The 20,104-nt window shown below is 36.7% G+C and overlaps 1 protein-coding gene across 1 annotated transcript in view; it reads right to left on the minus strand.

The window, feature by feature from the left end:
- Positions 1 to 20,104, minus strand: part of DNAH7 (dynein axonemal heavy chain 7) — a 340,485-nt gene that overhangs the window by 147,572 nt on the left and 172,809 nt on the right. Inside the window, exons 28-31 of the mRNA XM_005573795.5 lie at positions 15,470 to 15,682; positions 12,864 to 12,962; positions 10,157 to 10,405; positions 6,819 to 6,968 (exon numbers count right to left, since the gene is read on the minus strand). Coding sequence (XP_005573852.2) covers positions 6,819 to 6,968; positions 10,157 to 10,405; positions 12,864 to 12,962; positions 15,470 to 15,682 — 711 coding nt within the window. The remainder of the gene's footprint in view (positions 1 to 6,818; positions 6,969 to 10,156; positions 10,406 to 12,863; positions 12,963 to 15,469; positions 15,683 to 20,104) is intronic.

Below are 20,104 nucleotides of genomic sequence, written 5' to 3' on the forward strand. Positions count from 1 at the left end.
CAAGGGTTCCATGCCTCTGTCTCCTTCACCTGTGCCCACAATTTCTTTTATCCTTGAAATTACTATTAACACTTGACTTTGGGCAAGATCTCTGCTGCATGAGAGTCAGTTCTTAACGTCACTCATTGCCTAAGGTCTTTCCAGCAATAAGGGCAGAGCTGAGATTTCACATTTTATCCATTATTACCTGACTCATGAGTCATGCTGTGCTAGGTCCGTAAGTGGGTAGACAGCATCAAGTTTAAAATGTATGGTAGTCAGAAGAAAGAAAACACTTATAAAAAAAATGATTTGATAAACAAATTAAAGGTCCTGAGCCTAGGCCCCTTTTCCTACACTACCAGCTTTAGCAAGCGGTCTCCCATATAATCACACTCTCTGCAGAACCTGCTAAAATATGGCAACCCTGGAGGGTCCCATGCCCACGGAGCCTCCCTCATTGCTAGCACAGCAGTCTGAGATCTAACTACAAGGTGGCAGTGAGGCTGGGGGAGGGGCACCCACCATTGCTGAGGCTTAAGTAGGTAAACAAAGCCTCCAGGAAGCTCGAACTGGGTGGAGCCCACCGCAGCTCAAGGAGGCCTGTCTGTCTCTGTAGACTCCACCTCTGGGTGGAGTCTGACAGCTGTCTGACAGCTTTGAAGAGAGCAGCAGATCTTCCAGCACGGAGGTTGAGATCTGAGAACGGACAGACTGCCTGCTCAAGGGGGTCCCTGACCCCTGAGTAGCCTAACCGGGAGACATCCCCCGTTAGGTGCAGACCAACACCTAATACCTCACACAGCGGGGTACACCCCTGAGACGAAGCTTCCAGAGCAAGAATCAGACAGCAACACTTGCTGTTCAGCAATATTCTATCTTCTGCAGCCTCTATTGCTAATACCCAGGCAAACAGGGTCTGGAGTGGACCTCAAGCAATCTCCAACAGACCTACTGTTAGAAGGAAAACTAACAAACAGAAAGGATACCCACACCAAAACGCCATCAGTACGTCACCAGCATCAAAGACCAAAGGCAGATAAAACCACAAAGATGGGGAAAAAGCAGGGCAGAAAAGCTGGAAATTCAAAAAATCAGAGCACATCTCCCCCTCCAAAGGAACACAGCTCATTGCCAGCAACAGAACAAAGCTGGACGGAGAATGACTTTGACGAGTTGAGAGGAGAAGGCTTCAGTCGATCAAACTTCTCGAGCTAAAGGAACTACGTACCCAGAGCAAAGAAACTAAAAATCTTGAAAAAAGAATGGAAGAATGGATAACTAGAATAATCAATGCAGAGAAGGCCATAAACGAACTGACAGAGATAACCATGACACGAGAAATACGTGACAAATGCACAAGCTTCAGTAACTGACTCGATCAACTGGAAGAAAGAGTATCAATGATTGAAGATCAAATGAATGAAATGAAGCAAGAAGAGAAGTCTAGAGAAAGAAAATGAAAAAGAAATGAACAAAGCCTCCAAGAAATATGGCATTATGTGAAAAGACCAAATCTATATCTGATTGCTGTGCCTGAAAGTGAGGGGGAAAATGGAACCAAGTTGGAAAACACTCTTCAGGATATCATCCAGGAGACCTTCCACAACCTAGTAAGGCAGGCCAACATTCAAATTCAGGAAATACAAAGAATGCCACAAAGATACTCCTCGAGAAGAGCAACTCCAAGACACATAATTGTCAGATTCACCAAAGTTGAAATGAAGGAAAAATGTTAAGGGCAGCCAGAGAGAAAGGTCGGGTTACCCACAAAGGGAAGCCCATCAGACTAACAGCAGATCTCTCGGCAGAAACTCTACAAGCCAGAAGAGACTGGGGGCCAATATTCAACATTCTTAAAGAAAAGAATTTTCAACCCAGAATTTCATATCCAGCCAAACTAAGCTTCATAAGCGAAGGAGAAATAAAATCCCTTACAGACAAGTAAATGCTTAGAGATTTTGTCACCACCAGGCCGGCCCTACAAGAGCTCCTGAAGGAAGCACTCAACATGGAAAGGAACAACCAGTACCAGCCATTGCAAAAACATGCCAAAATGTAAAGACCATCGATGCTAGGAAGAAACTGCATCAACTAATGAGCAAAATAACCACCTAATATCACAATGACAGGATCAGATTCACACATAACAATATTAACCTTAAGTGTAAATGGACTAAATAGTCCAATTAAAAGACACAGACTGGCAAATTGGATGAAGAGTCAAGACCCATCACTTTGCTGTATTCAGGAGACCCATCTCACTTGCAGAGACATACATAGGCTCAAAATAAAGGGATGGAGGAAGATCTACCAAGCAAATGGAGAACAAAAAAAAGCAGGGGTTGCAATCCTAGTCTCTGATAAAACGGACTTTAAACCAACAAAGATCAAAAGAGACAAAGGCCATTACATAATGGTAACGGGATCAATTCAATAGGAAGAGCTTACTGTCCTAAATAAATATGCGCCCAATACAGGAGCACCCAGATTCATAAAGCAAGCCCTTACAGATTTACAAAGAGACTTAGACTCCCATACAATAATAATGGGAGACTTTAACACCCCACTGTTAACATTAGACAGATCAACGAGACAGAAAGTTAACAAGGATATCCAGGAATTGAACTCAACTCTGCACCAAGGGGCCCTAAGACATCTACAGAACTCTCCACCCCAAATCAACAGAATATACATTCTTCTCAGCACCACATCGCACTTATTCCAAAATTGAGCACATAGTTGGAACTAAAGCACTCCTCAGCAAATGTACAAGAACAGAAATTATAACAAACTGTCTCTCAGACCACAGTGCAATCAAACTAGAACTCAGGACTAAGAAAATCAATCAAAACCACTCAACTACATGGAAACTGAACAACCTGCTCCTGAATGACTACTGGGTACATAACAAAATGAAGGCAGAAATAAAGATGTTCTTTGAAACCAATGAGAACAAAGATACAACATACCAGAATCTCTGGGACACATTTAAAGCAGTGTGGAGAGGGAAATTTATAGCACTAAATGCCCACAAGAGAAAGCAGGAAAGATCTAAAATTGACACCCTAACATCACAATTAAAAGAACTAGAGAAGCAAGAGCAAACACATTCAAAAGCTAGCAGAAGGCAAGAAATAACTAAGATCAGAGCAGAACTGAAGGAGATAGAGACACAAAAAATCATCCAAAAAATCAATGAATCCAGGAGTTGGTTTTTTGAAAAGAACAACAAAATTGACAGACCAGTAGCAAGACTAATAAAGAAGAAAAGAGAGAAGAATCAAATAGATGCAATAAAAAATGATAAAGGGGATATCACCACCAATCCCACAGAAATACAAACTACCATCAGAGAATACTATAAACACTTCTACACAAATAAACTAGAAAACCTAGAAGAAATGGATAATTTCCTGGACACTTACACTCTCACAAGACTAAACCAGGAAGAAGTTGAATCCCTGACTAGACCAATAGCAGGCTCTGAAATTGAGGAAATAATTCATAGCCTACCAACCAAAAAAAGTCCAGGATCAGACGGATTCACAGCCAAATTCTACCAGAGGTACAAGGAGGAGCTGGTACCATTCCTTCTGAAACTCTTCCAATCAATAGAAAAAGAGGGAATCCTCCCTAACTCATTTTATGAGGCCAGCATCATCCTGATACCAAAGCCTGGCAGAGACACAACAAAAAAAGAGAATTTTAGACCAATATCCCTGATGAACATAGATGCAAAAATCCTCAATAAAATACTGGCAAACTGAATCCGGCAGCACATCTAAAAGCTTATCCACCATGATCAAGTGGGCTTCACCCCTGCGATGCAAGGCTGCTTCAATATATGCAAATCAGTAAACATAATCCATCATATAAACAGAACCAAAGACAAAAACCACATGATTATCTCAATAGATGCAGAAAAGGCCTTTGACAAAATTCAACAGCCCTTCATGCTAAAATTTCTCAATAAATTCGGTATTGATGGAACATATCTCAAAATAATAAGAGCTATTTATGACAAACCCACAGCCAATAGCATACTGAACGGGCAAAACCTGGAAGCATTCCCCTTGAAAACTGGCACAAGACAGGGATGCCCTCTCTCACCATTCCTATTCAACATAGTGTTGGAAGTTCTGGCCAGGGCAATCAGGCAAGAGAAAGAAATAAAGGGTATTCAGTTAGGAAAAGAGGAAGTCAAATTGTCCCTGTTTGCAGATGACATGACCATATATTTAGAAAACCCCATCATCTCAGCCCAAAATCTCCTTAAGCTGGTAAGCAACTTCAGCAAAGTCTCAGGATACAAAATCAATGTGCAAAAATCACAAGCATTCTTATACACCAGTAACAGACAAACAGAGAGCCAAATCATGAATAAACTTCCTCTCACAATTGCTTCAAAGAGAATAAAATACCTAGGAATCCAACTTACAAGGGATGTGAAGGACCTCTTCAAGGAGAACTACAAACTACTGATCAACAAAATAAAAGAGGACACAAACAAATGGAAGAACATACCACGCTCATGGATAGGAAGAATCAATATCGTGAAAATGGCCATACTGCCCAAGGTAATTTATAGATTCAACGCCATTCCCATCAAGCTACCAATGACTTTCTTCACAGAATTGGAAAAAACTGCTTCAAAGTTCATATGGAACCAAAAAAGAGCCCGCATTGCCAAGACGATCCTAAGTCAAAAGAACAAAGCTGGAGGCATCACACTACCTGACTTCAAACTATACTACAAGGCTACAGTAACCAAAACAGCATGGTACTGGTACCAAAACAGAGATATAGACCAATGGAACAGAACAGAGCCCTCAGAAGTAATACCACACATCTACAGCCACCTGATCTTTGAAAAACCTGACAAAAACAAGAAATGGGGAAAGGATTTCCTATTTAATAAATGGTGCTGTGAAAATTGGCTAGCCATAAGTAGAAAGCTGAAACTGGATCCTTTCCTTACTCCTTATACGAAAATTAATTCAAGATGGATAAGAGACTTAAATGTTAGACCTAAAACCATAAAAACCCTAGAAGAAAACCTAGGTAATAGCATTCAGGACACAGGCATGGGCAAGGACATCATGTCTAAAACACCAAAAGCAATGGCAACAAAAGCCAAAATTGACAAATGGGATCTAATTAAACTAAAGAGCTTCTGCACAGCAAAATAAACTACCATCGGAGTGAACAGGCAACCTACAGAATGGGAGAAAATTTTGCAATCTACTCATCTGACAAAGGGGCTAATATCCAGAACCTACAAAGAACTCAAACAAATGTACAAGAAAAAAACAAACAACCCTATCAAAAAGTGGGCAAAGGGTATGAACAGACATTTCTCAAAAGAAGACATTCATACAGCCAACAGACACATGAAAAAATGCTCGTCATCACTGGCCATCAGAGAAATGCAAATCAAAACCACAATGAGATACCATCTCACACCAGTTAGAATGGCAATCACTAAGAAGTCAGGAAACAACAGGTGCTGGAGAGGATGTGGAGAAATAGGAACACTTTTACACTGTTGATGGGACTGTAAACTGGTTCAACCATTGTGGGAAACAGTGTGGTGATTCCTCAAGGATCTAGAACTAGAAATACCATATGACCCAGCCATCCCATTACTGGGTATATACCCAAAGGATTATAAATCATGCTGCTATAAAGACACATGCACACATATGTTTATTGCAGCACTATTCACAATAGCAAAGACTTGGAATCAACCCAAATGTCCATCAGTGACAGACCGGATTAAGAAAATGTGGCACATATACACCATGGAATACTATGCAGCCATAAAAAAGGATGAGTTTGTGTCCTTTGTAGGGACATGGATGCAGCTGGAAACCATCATTCTCAGCAAACTATCGCAAGAACCGAAAATCAAACACCCAAACACCGCATGTTCTCACTCATAGGTGGGAATTGAACAATGAGATCACTTGGACTCTGGAAGGGGAACATCACACATCAGGGCCTATTATGGGGAGGGGGGAGGGGGGAGGGATTGCATTGGGAGTTATACCTGATGTAAATGACGAGTTGATGGGTGCTGATGAGTTGATGGGTGCAGCACACCAACATGGCACAAGTATACATATGTAACAAACCTGCATGTTGTGCACATGTACCCTAGAACTTAAAGTACAATAAAAAAATAAATAAATAAAATAAAATATGGCAACCAAGTTAACATGCATTGGTCTGTGGATTCTTTTCATGAGAGTGGGCAGCAGAATAAGCCAGGGGTAGGTAAGTGCCCATTCTCCATTCACAGCCAGTGGCAACCGGCATTCCACTTACCTCCTCTGCTTTCCACAAGGCAGTCATTGTCTTCCTAATATGCTAAAGGAAAAGTGTGGGAACTTTAAGACATCATTTTGCAAAGGTGTGCAGTTTCTTCTCTAAGCATTGGTGTGTATCTAACAATTAGCGGGCATGACAATAGCAGCAGCCCAAAGAGTGGGTGAAGGAAGAACATTACTGAAGAGGCAAAAGGATCAAGTCATTCAGATGTTCTCATTTCTAGTTCATCTCACTTCAGAGAAAATAACCAGAAATACTTTGCCCCATCCTTTTGTTTTTCCTACCTCTCTTCTGTATGCCTCCAGGGCAAAGGAGCTTGGTCTCTGGCATTTTTGTAGGTGCTGACATTTTATTTTTTCACAGAAATACTGCTAGAATATCCAGTACTGTGTTTTAAATAAATATCTTAATTTATATATACAATTAGTTTGCTTGGAAAAAAGAAATTTGTCAGAAATAAATATCTTAACCTTTTAAGATATGCATGTGAAAATGTTAGAACTTACCACTGAAGAAGCAAATGCTCTAAAACTGACAGCAAGGACCCCATCGGACCATTCATGGGACACTAAATCAAACTGTCCGTACAGTTGGCCCATGGTGACAGACTTAGGATTTAAAACAGTTATTTGAACTCTGTTTTCTTCCATTAGCCCCTTAATGAAAAAAAAATCAAACATTTTTTATGCAAAGAATACTGTCTTTATTCATGGAAAACATTATTGTGTATATAGAAAATCCTAAGGAATCTACAAAGAAAGTGTCAGAAGTAAGTAGTGAATTTGACAAGGTTCCAGCATACAAGGTCAATATATAAAATCAATTGTATTATCTACACACAATGCTAATGAACAACTGAAAAATAAAATTTAAAAAACATTCACAATAGTATTTAAAAGCTCACGACATACTTAGGGAGAAATTAGCAAATGTTGTGCAAATCTATATTTCCTAAACTACAAAATAGGTTGGCAAATTCTCCTGTAAAGGATAAGATGGTAAATATTATAGGCTTTGCAAGTTTCATATGGTCCGCCACATATTCTTCTATGTTTTTCTTTTTTTTTAATTAACAAATGTTTAAAATGTTAACACTATTCTAAGTTTATTGGCATTCCAAAAAAAGGCTTGGGGCTGAATTTGGCCCATGTACTGTAATTTGCTGACTGCTACAAAACAACCTCTGAGAGAAAATTAAAAGATCTAAATACAGAGAAATAGCTATTTCTTGTGGAGTGAAAAAGTTAAGTTTGATAAATTGTCAATTTTACCCAAAACCCTGAAAGCTGGTCTATGGCATTATAAGAGACATTAATGCCCTTTGGACATAAGCTTTTTTTTTTTTTTTTTTTTTTAATTAATTGGCTTTTTAAAAAAAGGCTTACAGAAAAATTCAGCAGAAAGTACAAAGATTCCAGATACTCTCTCCACCACCCAGACACAACAGTTTTCCTTATTATTAACATCCTGAATTGGTGTGGTAAATTGTTACGGCTGATGAATTCATATTAATGTATTACTATTAACTAAAGTCCACAGTTTACACTAAACGTTCACTCTTTGTGTTGCATAATTATACGGGTTTTGCCAAGTGTGTGGTATCATTATCCCCCATTATAGTACCAAACAGAACACTTTAACTCCCCTAAAAATCCTCTGTGCTCCACCTATTGGCAATCATTTATTTTTTATACATAAAAACATAACAAGTTCAACTCTTTCTAACATTGCCTTCTGCCTGGCACTCCCGAGCTTGGGACACAAACTACCAAACGGGGGGAAAAAAATGGTGAGAATATTAAGCTTTTTTTTTTTCTTTTTCTTTTGAGACAGGCTCTCACTCTGTCACCCAGGCTGGAGTGCAGTGGCGCAATCTCAGCTCACTGCAGCCTCCGCCTCCTGGGCTCAAGTGGTCCTCTCTGAACCTCAGCCTCCTGAGTAGCTGGGACTATACGTGGCACACGTCACCACACCCAGCTAAGTTTTTGGGCTTTTTAAAAGTAGGAACAGGGTTTCACCATTTTATCCAGGCTGGTCTAGAACTCCTGGGCTCAAGTGATCTGCCTGTCTTGGCCTCCCAAAGGGCCAAGATTACAGGAAAGAGCCACCACTCCCAGAAGAATAGTAATCTTCTGGCTCTGTTGCCCAGGCTGGAGTGCAGTGGCACGATCTTAGCCCACTGCAAGCTCCGCCTCCTGGGTTCACGACGTTCTCCTGCCTCAGCCTCCTGAGTAGCTGGGACTACAGGCGCCCGCCACCATGTCCAGCTAATTTTTGTATTTTTAGTAGAGACGGGGTTTCACCGTGTTAGCCAGGATGGTCTCAATCTCCTGACCTTGTGATCCGCCCACCTCAGCCTCCCAAACTGCTGGGATTACAGGCGTGAGCCACTGTGCCTGGCCCAGAATAGTTATCTTAAAACAATAAAACACGTTCAATATCTTTGCTTTCTTTTGTGTACTCAGGAAGGCGATAACAATGTATCTTCCTAAATTAAGAAGTATAGGAAATCTCTATTATCTTCTTAATCAGAACAAAGTTGCTGTCACCAAAGAAAAGTTTTTATCCTAAACGGAGCAAGGCTAGTGTGAAGCTATAGCTTGCTTATGGTGGCTAAGGAAGACTGCCCTATGACATAATCACAATGTCACCCTTAGAATTCCCTGAAAATGAGCCATTTAGACTTTACAAGTGGACCGGAATACATGCTCACATCTTCATCTCCTACTCTGAGCAGTGACCTGTTGGGTTCTTTTGGAGACTTTATTTTATATATGTACACATATAAAAGATCAGTTCCTATGACAATAAAATAACAAAACAGGAAAAATACAAATGAGCAATAAACAAGATAAAGAATGCAGAAGACAAGTAAGAAGTGAAAAACTGGAAGAAAAACAGAAGGGAAGTAAAGAAACAAAATAGCATGGAAGTGTAAAAGCAGAAGAAACAGATGGCAGGAATAAGTAGCATATCAGTCTGGACAATGAATACAAATGATTTTAAACTTATCTTTGAAAAGATAAAGACCACGGACCTGCAGAAAACAAAAATCAAGCTATTTATTCTCTATAGAAAGTAAATCACAGTGACACCCAAGGATATAATTAATGACATGGGCAAATATACACACAGGGAGAAAGTAGGGGTAGCAATATTGAAATTAGACAAAGTAGATCACAACAAATAACAGAAAAGTAAGTAATTTTATATTGATTGAAGGGGAGACTCCTCAAGTAAAGATACAATCATCACAAGTCTCATACAGGATATGAACACTGAAATTTATAAAGTGAAAACTATTTGAAATATCTATAAGGAGAGGTAAACAAAAATACAATATTAGTTGAAGAATTTAAAACAGCCCCATTCCTTCAGCATTTCAAAGTCAATCAAAATGTGATGTGTATAAGAATTCTGAATGAGTCATTATGTATGTGTGCATATATGCACACACACACATATTTCAGTTCAATACCACTAGCAGCCAATAACAGAAGCTTGCATTACAAATCTATCTAGAAAATAAAAAAGACTCCTCTGAAAGTAGTACAGGAAAACCTTCAAATTTTTCTGTTTTCAGACTTTTTTTCTACAAGAGACATGTATTACTTTAATAATTTTTTTAAAAAAGAAATAAAAGGTTGAAAGCAAGTTTGCAGCATACCCTTCATATGAACTTCCTATTTGCTTCATTTTACTTTTCTAAAACTTTATTTTCTCTTTGACTCATTTTTCTCATGATTTTAAGTTGCCACATTGAAAGCATCTTTTAAAATAATGGTACATTCTGCCTTGCACAAAGTCAATTATAAATAAATTAATGCATTAATAATATACTTACCTTTTCACATATATCATTTAGTGCTCCAGCTAAGACGCGGTATGCACTAGTTTTTCCTCCAAATGGTTCTCCAACAATCATGAAACCATGACGCACAATCATCATTTCATATACTTGAAGAATCTTCTCGGAAAAGAATGTGGTCATTTGCAAATTCATGGAGGCACAGTTGTCTTTGATAGCTGCCAGCAAATCATTATAATCTGGTTTTGGTAATTTTACCCCAGGAAACAAATCCGAAGTAATTCCCTGATGATAGATGATTTCAAGGATTTACATTTTATATTTATATTAAGTACACATATTTTGTATTGATGGAAATAGGGCCATTAGATAATAATAGTGCAACAATTTTTTTAACAGTTTTATAGAGGAATAGTTCACATACACAAACCTGTATTTTTTTCTTTTTTTTTTTTTTAATTTTTAAATTGTGATCCTTACATGTTCGTTTTGCGAACAGTTTTTGTTTTGGTTTCGTTTGTTTGAGACAGGGTCTGGCTCTGTCGCCCAGGCTGGAGTGCAGTGGCACGATCATGGCTCACTGCAGCCTCCACCTCCCACGCTCAAACCACATCCTACATCAGCCTCCTGGGTAGCTGGGACTATAGGTCGCAGTATTTTAAAGTATAAAATTTCATAAGTAAAACTGTCAAAATAAATAACCAAGATAATTAACATATCCGTCACTCCCCAAAAGTTTCCTGTAATCTTTTGTAATCCTCCTTCCCTCCTCTCCTTGTTGCCTCCTACCCCCATCCCCAGATTGCCACTTATCTGTTTTTGGTTACTATTTTTATTTGCATTGTCTAGACTTTAACATAAATGAAATTAGACCACATGCATACTACTTTTTCCTTCTGGCTTCTTTCACATGGCACAAATATTTTGAGATTCATACATGTCACAGCAGGTATCAATAGTTTATTCTTTTTTTTTTTTTGCTGAGTGATATTTCATTGCAACAAAGTGCTACAGTTTTTAAATCCATTCACTTATTGACACACATTTTCATTGTTCCAGCTTTAGGCTATTACAAATAAAGTGACTACAAACATTTGTGTATGACTTTGTATGAACAAATGCTTTCATTTCCCTTGGGTGAATACTGAGACATGGAACACCTGAATATGGTGGATAGGTGTTGAACATTTTAAGAAACTGCTTAACTGTTTTCTAAAGTGGTTGTACTATGTCATGTTCCTCCAGTCATGTATGAGTTCCAATGTTAGGTATGATCCGTCTTAAATTTTAACATGCTGTGTAGTGATATTTTGTTACGGTTTCAATTTGTGTTTTCCAGTGAGTAACTTCTTTACCTGTGCTTAGGCCAAATGTTTATATTTTTCCTAATCTGCAGCTTGTCTTTCATTTTCTTATGTGTCTTTCAAAGAGCAGTTTTTTTTTTTTTCCATTTTGTCAATGTATTCTTTTATGGATTGTGTTGTTGGTATTGTACTTAAGTAATCTTTGTCTAACACAAAGTCACAAAGGTTTTCTGCTAGAAATTTTAGAGCTTGAGGTTTTACATTTAGTTTCATGTTATTTTTAAGTTAAAAAGTTGGACTCCTGACTTCTAGTTCAAAAATGGCAGCGTAGAAGCAAGTTGACTTCACTCCTCACCACCACTTGAGAAACACTGCTTAATAAATATTTGCTGAATGAATATACAACTGCATGACAATACATCTAGTGAGGTATATTTCCATATTCTGAAAATAAACATAGCTTTTACTCCTGGAAAATCTGTACAGTGCACTAGTACTAAACAAATTGAGGGAAAACTTTAGTGAGAAAATCTGAACTCTTTCCTTGTTAATTTGCTCCATAATGTATTTGCATGTCAACTCTAAATACTAAGTAAAGCTCTTTTCAGAATGATGAGACATGCATGGTTGCCATCAGTAGCTAATGACACTGGCCAATACTAGCAACAGCATCTCTTCTCCCCTTCCCCATGACATAACAGTGTCTTCAGTGCTAGGAAAACTGGATAAGTATATGCAGAAGAATGAAACTAGATTCCTGTATCTGGAAATATGTAACATACTGCTAGCTAACTGCCTGAATTCCAAGACAGTGCAAGTTAGTCCAACATCTAACATTTAGGAGGAGCTCACTACCCCTCTGAGTTCTTCTACTTGGTATGGAGAAGAGGAAAAGAATGACACCAAAGGATATTATGAAAACTTTAATCATTATTCTAATACTTCCTCTCAATACTCACAATCTTAAATTATAACAAGATTATTAAGCTTAGTTCTTATCATGAAAAACAATTTCATAAAAGTCATCTCATTCTTTTAAGGAAATTAAGCATATTTATCTATTTTATTTCTTCAGTCATTAGTTGAAAAAACATTTACTATTATTGATACTGTGCTAGGGATTCAGTGGTGTGTTAGACCAATTATTTTTCTTTACGGAGCCTACATTCTAGTGGAATATAAAGCAAATATTTTGTAACTTTCGTGTGCTCATTATTTTCTGCAGTAACAAACTTAAAAATACTATTTTAAAATCCCAAGTTGTTGAAAGTTCTCAAAGTGACAAAGCTAGCTAAACACACTTCAAATAAAATATGGAATTATCTATGTTTCTCTGCACTGTGTCATTTTTTTCCATAGTGGGAGCTTCACAACCTTAGACATGTGATAAATACATTATTATAAGAGTTTTGATACATTGGGATAATGAATGTTCTTACCTCAAAGAGTGGTAAATCATGGGATAAAAATTTTGGCAGATTTACATCAATGATAGATCTAAGCAGCAAAATTTCTTCATTTTCATTTGGATATTTCAGCTAAAAAAAAAAACACACTCATGAGGATATCTGCATCTGCTAATAGCACCCAACCCCTTCGTGTTCACATACACACAAACATACAGACCCTGTACTCAATTTAAACAAATGCAGCTCTTCTTTCATTATATTGAATTGTTATCCATTTTAGAAACTGACATTTAAACTTGTTGTATTTTTTTTACTAGTTTATAATAAAAACCCAGGTTAAACTACCTACCTTTTCACAGATATGCTAAGAGGTACTAACATGAATTAAATATAGTTTGGCAGCTGCCATCCCTTGTATTGGGTAGAGCTTGCTTGTTCTCTACATGTATTCACGACTAGCAGTATATTGGTCGAATGAAAATTATTAAAAGTGGGCAATCATTTTGAAAAGATGCATTTAAATTTAAAACATATAAACATTCACTCATTTGCCCATATTTTGATGCCAAGGCCTTTTCTCTGAGTATAGAGTTAGGCACCATTTTTTTTTTCCAAAAGCCACATCAATAACACATCATCTACTCTATCTTGCTGTGTTCTGTTTTTGTTTTTTAAAGAGGTTACTGCTCTTCAAAGATACTTATAATACAATTTAAGTATATCAGCCTGATACATTTTTAATTTTTCTTCAGTTTTATACACATTTCTTATCATCTTATTCAAAGTCAAAATTTCAGCATTTTATCTTTATTGAATCTTTCTTAAATATGAACTTAGTTTTCACAGAAAAAAAATTCCTTCTTTTTATGCTTATATATAATCAGTTTTCCCACCACGCAGTTAGATGACATACTAACAGTAATGTATCCAAGTGGCTTCAAAAAGGTTCAAGAAAAAGCAAACCGGCTCTGAGTAAGGAATGCAGCTCATCTGACAGAAGCGGAAGTGGAAGGGCAGGGGATGCTGCTGGCTGCACGCCCAGAATGCCACGTGTTAGCAAGTTCCACACAGAGAGTGGAGAGGGCTGGTGTCACATGCTAAGTTAGTTTAATAAAGTGTGTTTAAGAAAACTCACATTAGATTCCAAAACATTTGTGGTATACCCAAAGTGTACTACAAATCTGGCTGAACTCTGAACGTGTTACTCATACCTATAGCAATGTTCACATGAATTAACAAAAATCCAAACTCAGAATTATTTCTTCCACCTTTAATACATTATTCAACATCTCACTCCAAAGCTTCTCCTACCACCATGCATGTAATTTTCCAGAACCCTCTCCCTTTTCTCTAGAATCTCTCTGCCTAATAAATGCCATGTTGCTACTTAATTAGCTTCAGCCTTACAAAGTGTGTGATGCCTGGCAGTCAGAGTCAGTCTCTGAGTCTCGAGTTCTCCAATGACGGAGCATGTCCTGTTGATCTGGATTTTGTTTTTGGATCAATCTAACTGTACATAAATTATGAAGTGTCAGAGTCTCTTTTGTTCTTTGAGAGGCTATTATTTTAAAGCAAATGCTTAAATTGTTTCTTGCTATAACAGAAACAAGCTTCAAAATATTCAGGCCAAAACATTCAACAAGTCTATATTAGCTTTGAAAAAGAATGATAGGATGTATTTGCAAGATTCCTTTGCTGCATAACTTTAACAGCTCAATTCCATAGTCAAGATTTCAGTGATGACATACACTAGGACAATGCATTATCCTTCCCACTATCTGACCACAATCTAATCCTGACATGCCAACTTAATACAAATTGTTGCCTCTAGTCCCTTTTATTTACTGCGAAAAACAATGACTTGAAGTTATGTCAGGCTAATGTGAAATAGAATATCACTACTATATATCAGAATTCTTGATAACGTTATTATGGAAGATAAAAATGCATCCTATTGTTCTTAATCACATAGGATATAATTTAAAATCTGTATCTTCTACAAATCATGAATGTGAAAAATTTGAAGCTCCAAGGTCACATTTTGCATTTTGCTATTAACTAAGCCTATCTTGATTTCATAAAGAACTAATGTACAGTTATATTTCATGGTTCTACAATATACTCTCAATGAAAAGTCAACCAAAGCTTAAAGTATTTGGGCTTTCATATATTACAGTTACAATTTAGACTATTTTGAAGGTAAACATCATACTGCAAATCTATTACTGCTAGTCCACAGTTGGCTGCAATTGTGTAATTATAGTAAGTGACGATATTTAGAGTCTTTTGTGGATATTTATTAATTATACTTATTTCATTTAATGCTATATTTGTTTATACATTTATATAGACTGAGAGCATTCAAAACATTTCTCAGGAGTAAGCAATTTTATTCCTTGGTAGTATCTCATTAATGAAACAGAACTCAAATCACTAAGAATTACATGTGTTAGGTTTTACAAATCATTATAAGATTTCTTTTTTCATGTGTACAAGATAATATATTTTTGGTGTAATAATTGATTTTTTTCAATCAATTAATGAAACCAACAAGTTATTGGAACTCTGTGAAGATCCATTAGGCTGGAAATTTACAAATAGGAAATTTACAAGTAAGAAATATTTGTGTTCTCTACCTTCAGATTCCCAGCAGCAGTAAGAACTGACTTCACGGCTCTCATTCCATAGTCGTAGTGATGTTGAGATGACAACTGTTCTGAACACAAGCGATACGTAGCCACAATTTTTACTGACAGTGGCCGAGCAGTGACAAACCCACAGGAGTACAGGACTATTTCAGCAATCATGGCATAATCAGGCACCATCATTGCTACTGTGCGAAAGAGAGCCTATGGGTATGTAGAAAAGTTACTTTTAAAAGGATCATCATAAAATAAGCTAGGCCCAGAAAGATAAATACCACATGTTCTCACTAATATGTGGAAGCTAACAAAGTTTGTCTCCTAAAAGTAGAGAGTAAAATAGTGGTAACTAGAGGCTGGGAAAGGTGAGGTGGGGCAATAGGGAGAGGCTGGTTAACAAATGCAAAATTTCAGGTACATAAAAGAAATAAATTCTAGCGTACTATAGCACTGTGGGGTGATTATAGTTAAAAATAATTTATTCTATATTTTTAAATAGCTAAAAGAGAAGAATTTGAATGTTTCCAACACAAAGAAATAAATATTTGAGGTGACAGATACACTATATCCTGATTTGATCATTACACATCATTTACATGCATCAAAATATCACTCTCTACTCAATAAATATACACAATTATTATATGTCAATTAAGAATAATTTTAAAAAGCAAAAATGTGTAAAGAGTTCACAAAATTAAAAAGACCACTGTAAAGATAATCATGCTCTTTATTTCATAATGTTATGACTTTATACCTTTTCTACAATAGCTTTACATTTTAATGTTCATAGTCCATTAATAATAATGTATTGTATTCTTGAAATTTGCTAAGAGAGTAGACCTTAAATGTTAAGATCTACTTAACAGAAAGAAAATAGAAAAAGTATATACATGAGGTGGTGGGTAAGTTGATTGGCTTGATTAGGGGTATTGTTACACAATGTATATGTATAGCAAAACATTGCATTGTATACCTTAAATATGTATGATGTTTATTTGTCAATCATACCTCAATAAAAACATCATTGACCTGGAAGTTTAAAAAGTAAACAAATAAACAGACAAATTCCTGGCTTCTAAAAATATAAAATAAAATAAATTTTAATGTTCAAATCATATAGATAAAAAGCAACTTTAAAAATCAAATTTCTGTTGTGGTTATATAATAAATATATCATTAGCTTTTTGTATCAATTCTCTTTCACCTAAGTGTTCAATTTCAATTTCAAATACATTATATTCTTCATGGGAAGCAACATGTTACGGAACCTCAGACTCTCCCAGGATGTTCAAATTTGGGTTTCTCATCTGGGCTGCTGAGTGTCCCCCTGTTGGGAAAGTGGGCTTCAAGCAAGGCTCTACGGGGATCTACTTAATTGTATAATCTAGGGTTTACCAGATTATGTTAGTGTTAGATAAATGATCCATTTTGAGATATTTTAAACTTTTTTGGATCTGAAGTCACAGTGTCAGTCTTTCAGCAAGCATAATAAAGGAAAGAAAACTGGAAATAAGTAATAGATAATTATTAATAGAGATAAATCAATTTTACAAATTGTAAAGATAACTTTTTCTCATGATATTTAAAATACTGAGATTATATGATGTTATATGATGGTAAGTAAACAGAACCTTAGTATTTAAAATACTGAGCTTATATGATGTTATATGATGGTAAGTAAAAGAATAAATAATAATTTAGGTGTAGAATATTAGTGTGTATGAGGACTCATTTCAACAGCTTATGTATTAAAACATGACTTGCTTGTACAAAATATGGAAAACAATAATATTCTAAGGGAAAAAGAAGTTATTCTAGTGAATGACAATCGTAGTCAGTTCATAAATACATTCTGGGAATTAGTTGAATTACCAAAAACTCGGTAGAAAGAAAATAAGAACATCTTGCTTAAATGATCTGTTATAACTCTTCTAAGTTGAGAACAATTCGAAAATTTGTATCAAGTAAGATCCTTCTAATGTGTTGTGTTAATTACTAGCTAGAGGCTATAGTGCTGCTATTTTATCAATAAGGTTACCATTAAAGAATGGAAAGAATAAAATGTTTAAAAAATTTGAGCAAATAACTTGAAATAAAAATGCTTAAGCAAGTGTTCGAACCACTACACACATGAGGAAAAAAAGAGCACGAGAATTGCTATATACTTGGTATCTCTTTTAAGGGGTAGGTTCTCAACGACTTTTTTAAAGAATAAAAGAGAGAATGACTGAATTAACAAATCAGTCAGCCAGTCAACGGGGTTAGGGTGATAAAGTTTTTCTACAATATCCCAAATTACTACTAGTTTGAGGTCAACATTCAGGACTGTGTGTTATAGGTTTCCCTTTGACCACCCTAGTTACTTCACAAATATCCTATTCACCTCTTAGCACTGTTAGTCATATGGTTGTGGAAAATGGTGAAGCAGACATATTTCTGATTAGCAGAACAAAAAATAAAGTGAAGTAAAGAAGTGTCAAGGGGTATCATGATATTCCATTTATTAGGAGTCCTCTACCAACGATTAAACAATGATACTTAACACAATGAAAAGCATCCTGAATGAAATATTTTTTAAGCCTAAACCAGTGATTCCCAAACAGGTTGTGCAGCACACAGATATACTGTGGTTTGATTTTGGATATACCAGAAATAATCTGTTGGTAATAGCAGTAAGTTTGAAGATAATTTAGTGCTTTGTTAAAAAAATTAAATTGGATTCTAGCTTAACCAGTGACATAGTTTGTTGAGTGTGAAAACAAAGAGGGTACAGATCCAGGTAACATGCCAAGACTTGAGTAAATTCCAGTGCATGTAATCGATGTGAACATAATCTTCATGTTTATCTCAACAAAAACAAATGATCAAGAATAGCTGTTCTACTGCTTCTGCTCTACTGGTGGAAGAAGGAGGGTGGTACATAAGGAAATGTGTATACTTTCTGGAGCATGCTTTCAAAAGACTACATATTGGTACAATAGAAAAAATTCAAGCAATAACTTTTTACCATTTATTTTTAAGAAATTGCAAATCGATTTTAAAAATATTTTGATCTGTTCAGGAACAAGCTTGATTTTAGTTGAATGAAATGGAGGACTTAGGATCTACTTTGTTTTTTTCTCCTCAATACTATTAGTGTTTCATCCTACATATACTCTGAAAAGCTATGTATCACTTCATTGGCTTTGTGACACTAGGAGATCTAGAATGTGTCTATTTTACAGTGGCTTCTAGAAAACTATTCTACACTTGATCTTAGCCAAAAGGCTGAGAAGCGATCTAGCCAACTATTCTAAAATGATCATTGACTACTGATTCTTCAGAATAGTTTAAATCTAAAATATAGCTTCCCTAAAGTGAAGATGTATTTAAGAAACTGCTTTATTATGCAGATTGTCTAAATGTAACAGGATGTCAAAATGGGACTCTTTCCGCATGATATGACACATCAGTTACTACAGTGAGTATGATCTTCTCAACATACAAAATTTACAAAGGAAATGTCTACAACCTCGAACCCTCTCATCTACTGGTAGATGACAAAATATTTGAGAGAGGAAGGAGTTGTGAAAATATTTCTTTTGAAGGGAGCTGTCGTTATGCTCTGAGTTCCCACAACCCTCCTCACTACACCCAAGTTCTGTGAGAGCTTGGTAGATATTCCTGCATTTTGGGAGATATGGACTGGTGCCCGACTTATGTCTGAAAAAGGATAGTGACCTGTGGTAGCAGGATTAATACCCAGGGGTTGTTGGGAAAAGGATTTATGAGTGGTACACAACAAAGAAGGCCCACACTGAAGCTCTGTAAGTCCTGCCCTACATACCTCCCGGCAGAGTGAGAGCTCTCCAACAGTGAAGTTTACATGGAGTCGACCACAGAGATCCAGGCAGAGAGAAGGCAATGACAACTGGAGAAACAGAATCCATCACTCAAGCCTCAGGAATTACAAGTAGACTCCTCCTAATGGAAGAGTCCCTGAAGAACCCACGGACATGCACATTATAGGATTCAGCTATAAACCTCAGCCAAGTCCAGGGACTTCACCCAGAAGGTCAGATCTGAATTGTATATATATTTAGTGTTCACTGCTAGTTTAAAGGATGAGCATTAATTTGTCAGACAGTAAAGTGGCGGCCTAGCGGAGCACTTGAGAGAGAAAACAGCATGTAGAAAGGCAAGGGACCTTCAGAGGCTAGTGAGGCCCAGTGCAACAGACAGAGGCAGGGAAATGGCAGGATAGATGTAACTGAGTCCTCATGCCAAGGCTCTTATAGATTGTACTAAGAAATCTGAACTTTAGTCCACAGACAAAAAGGAGCCCAGAAGTTTTTTAAAGTTGAAGATTATATGATTCGATTTCTTTTGACAGACAACACTGGTAGCACTGTGATGGGGAATTCATTAGAGTGAATTTCAATAGAGAAGAAATTGATGCCAAGTCAACTATTGCAATGAGACACATGGGAGAAGAAAGAAGGCAGGGAGCAGCAAGATGTGGCAAGGGGACCAGGTCGGTACAGCAGGGATTGTAGGAGTTGTGTGAAATGGAAACCCTGGGCTTGGTGACTGACTGAATCACCAGGTGAAGAAGATGGAGTTGTTGAGAATGATTCTGAAGACTGG

This window comes from Macaca fascicularis, chromosome 12, assembly GCF_037993035.2.
Source record: "Macaca fascicularis isolate 582-1 chromosome 12, T2T-MFA8v1.1".
Classification (NCBI taxonomy): domain Eukaryota; kingdom Metazoa; phylum Chordata; class Mammalia; order Primates; family Cercopithecidae; genus Macaca; species Macaca fascicularis.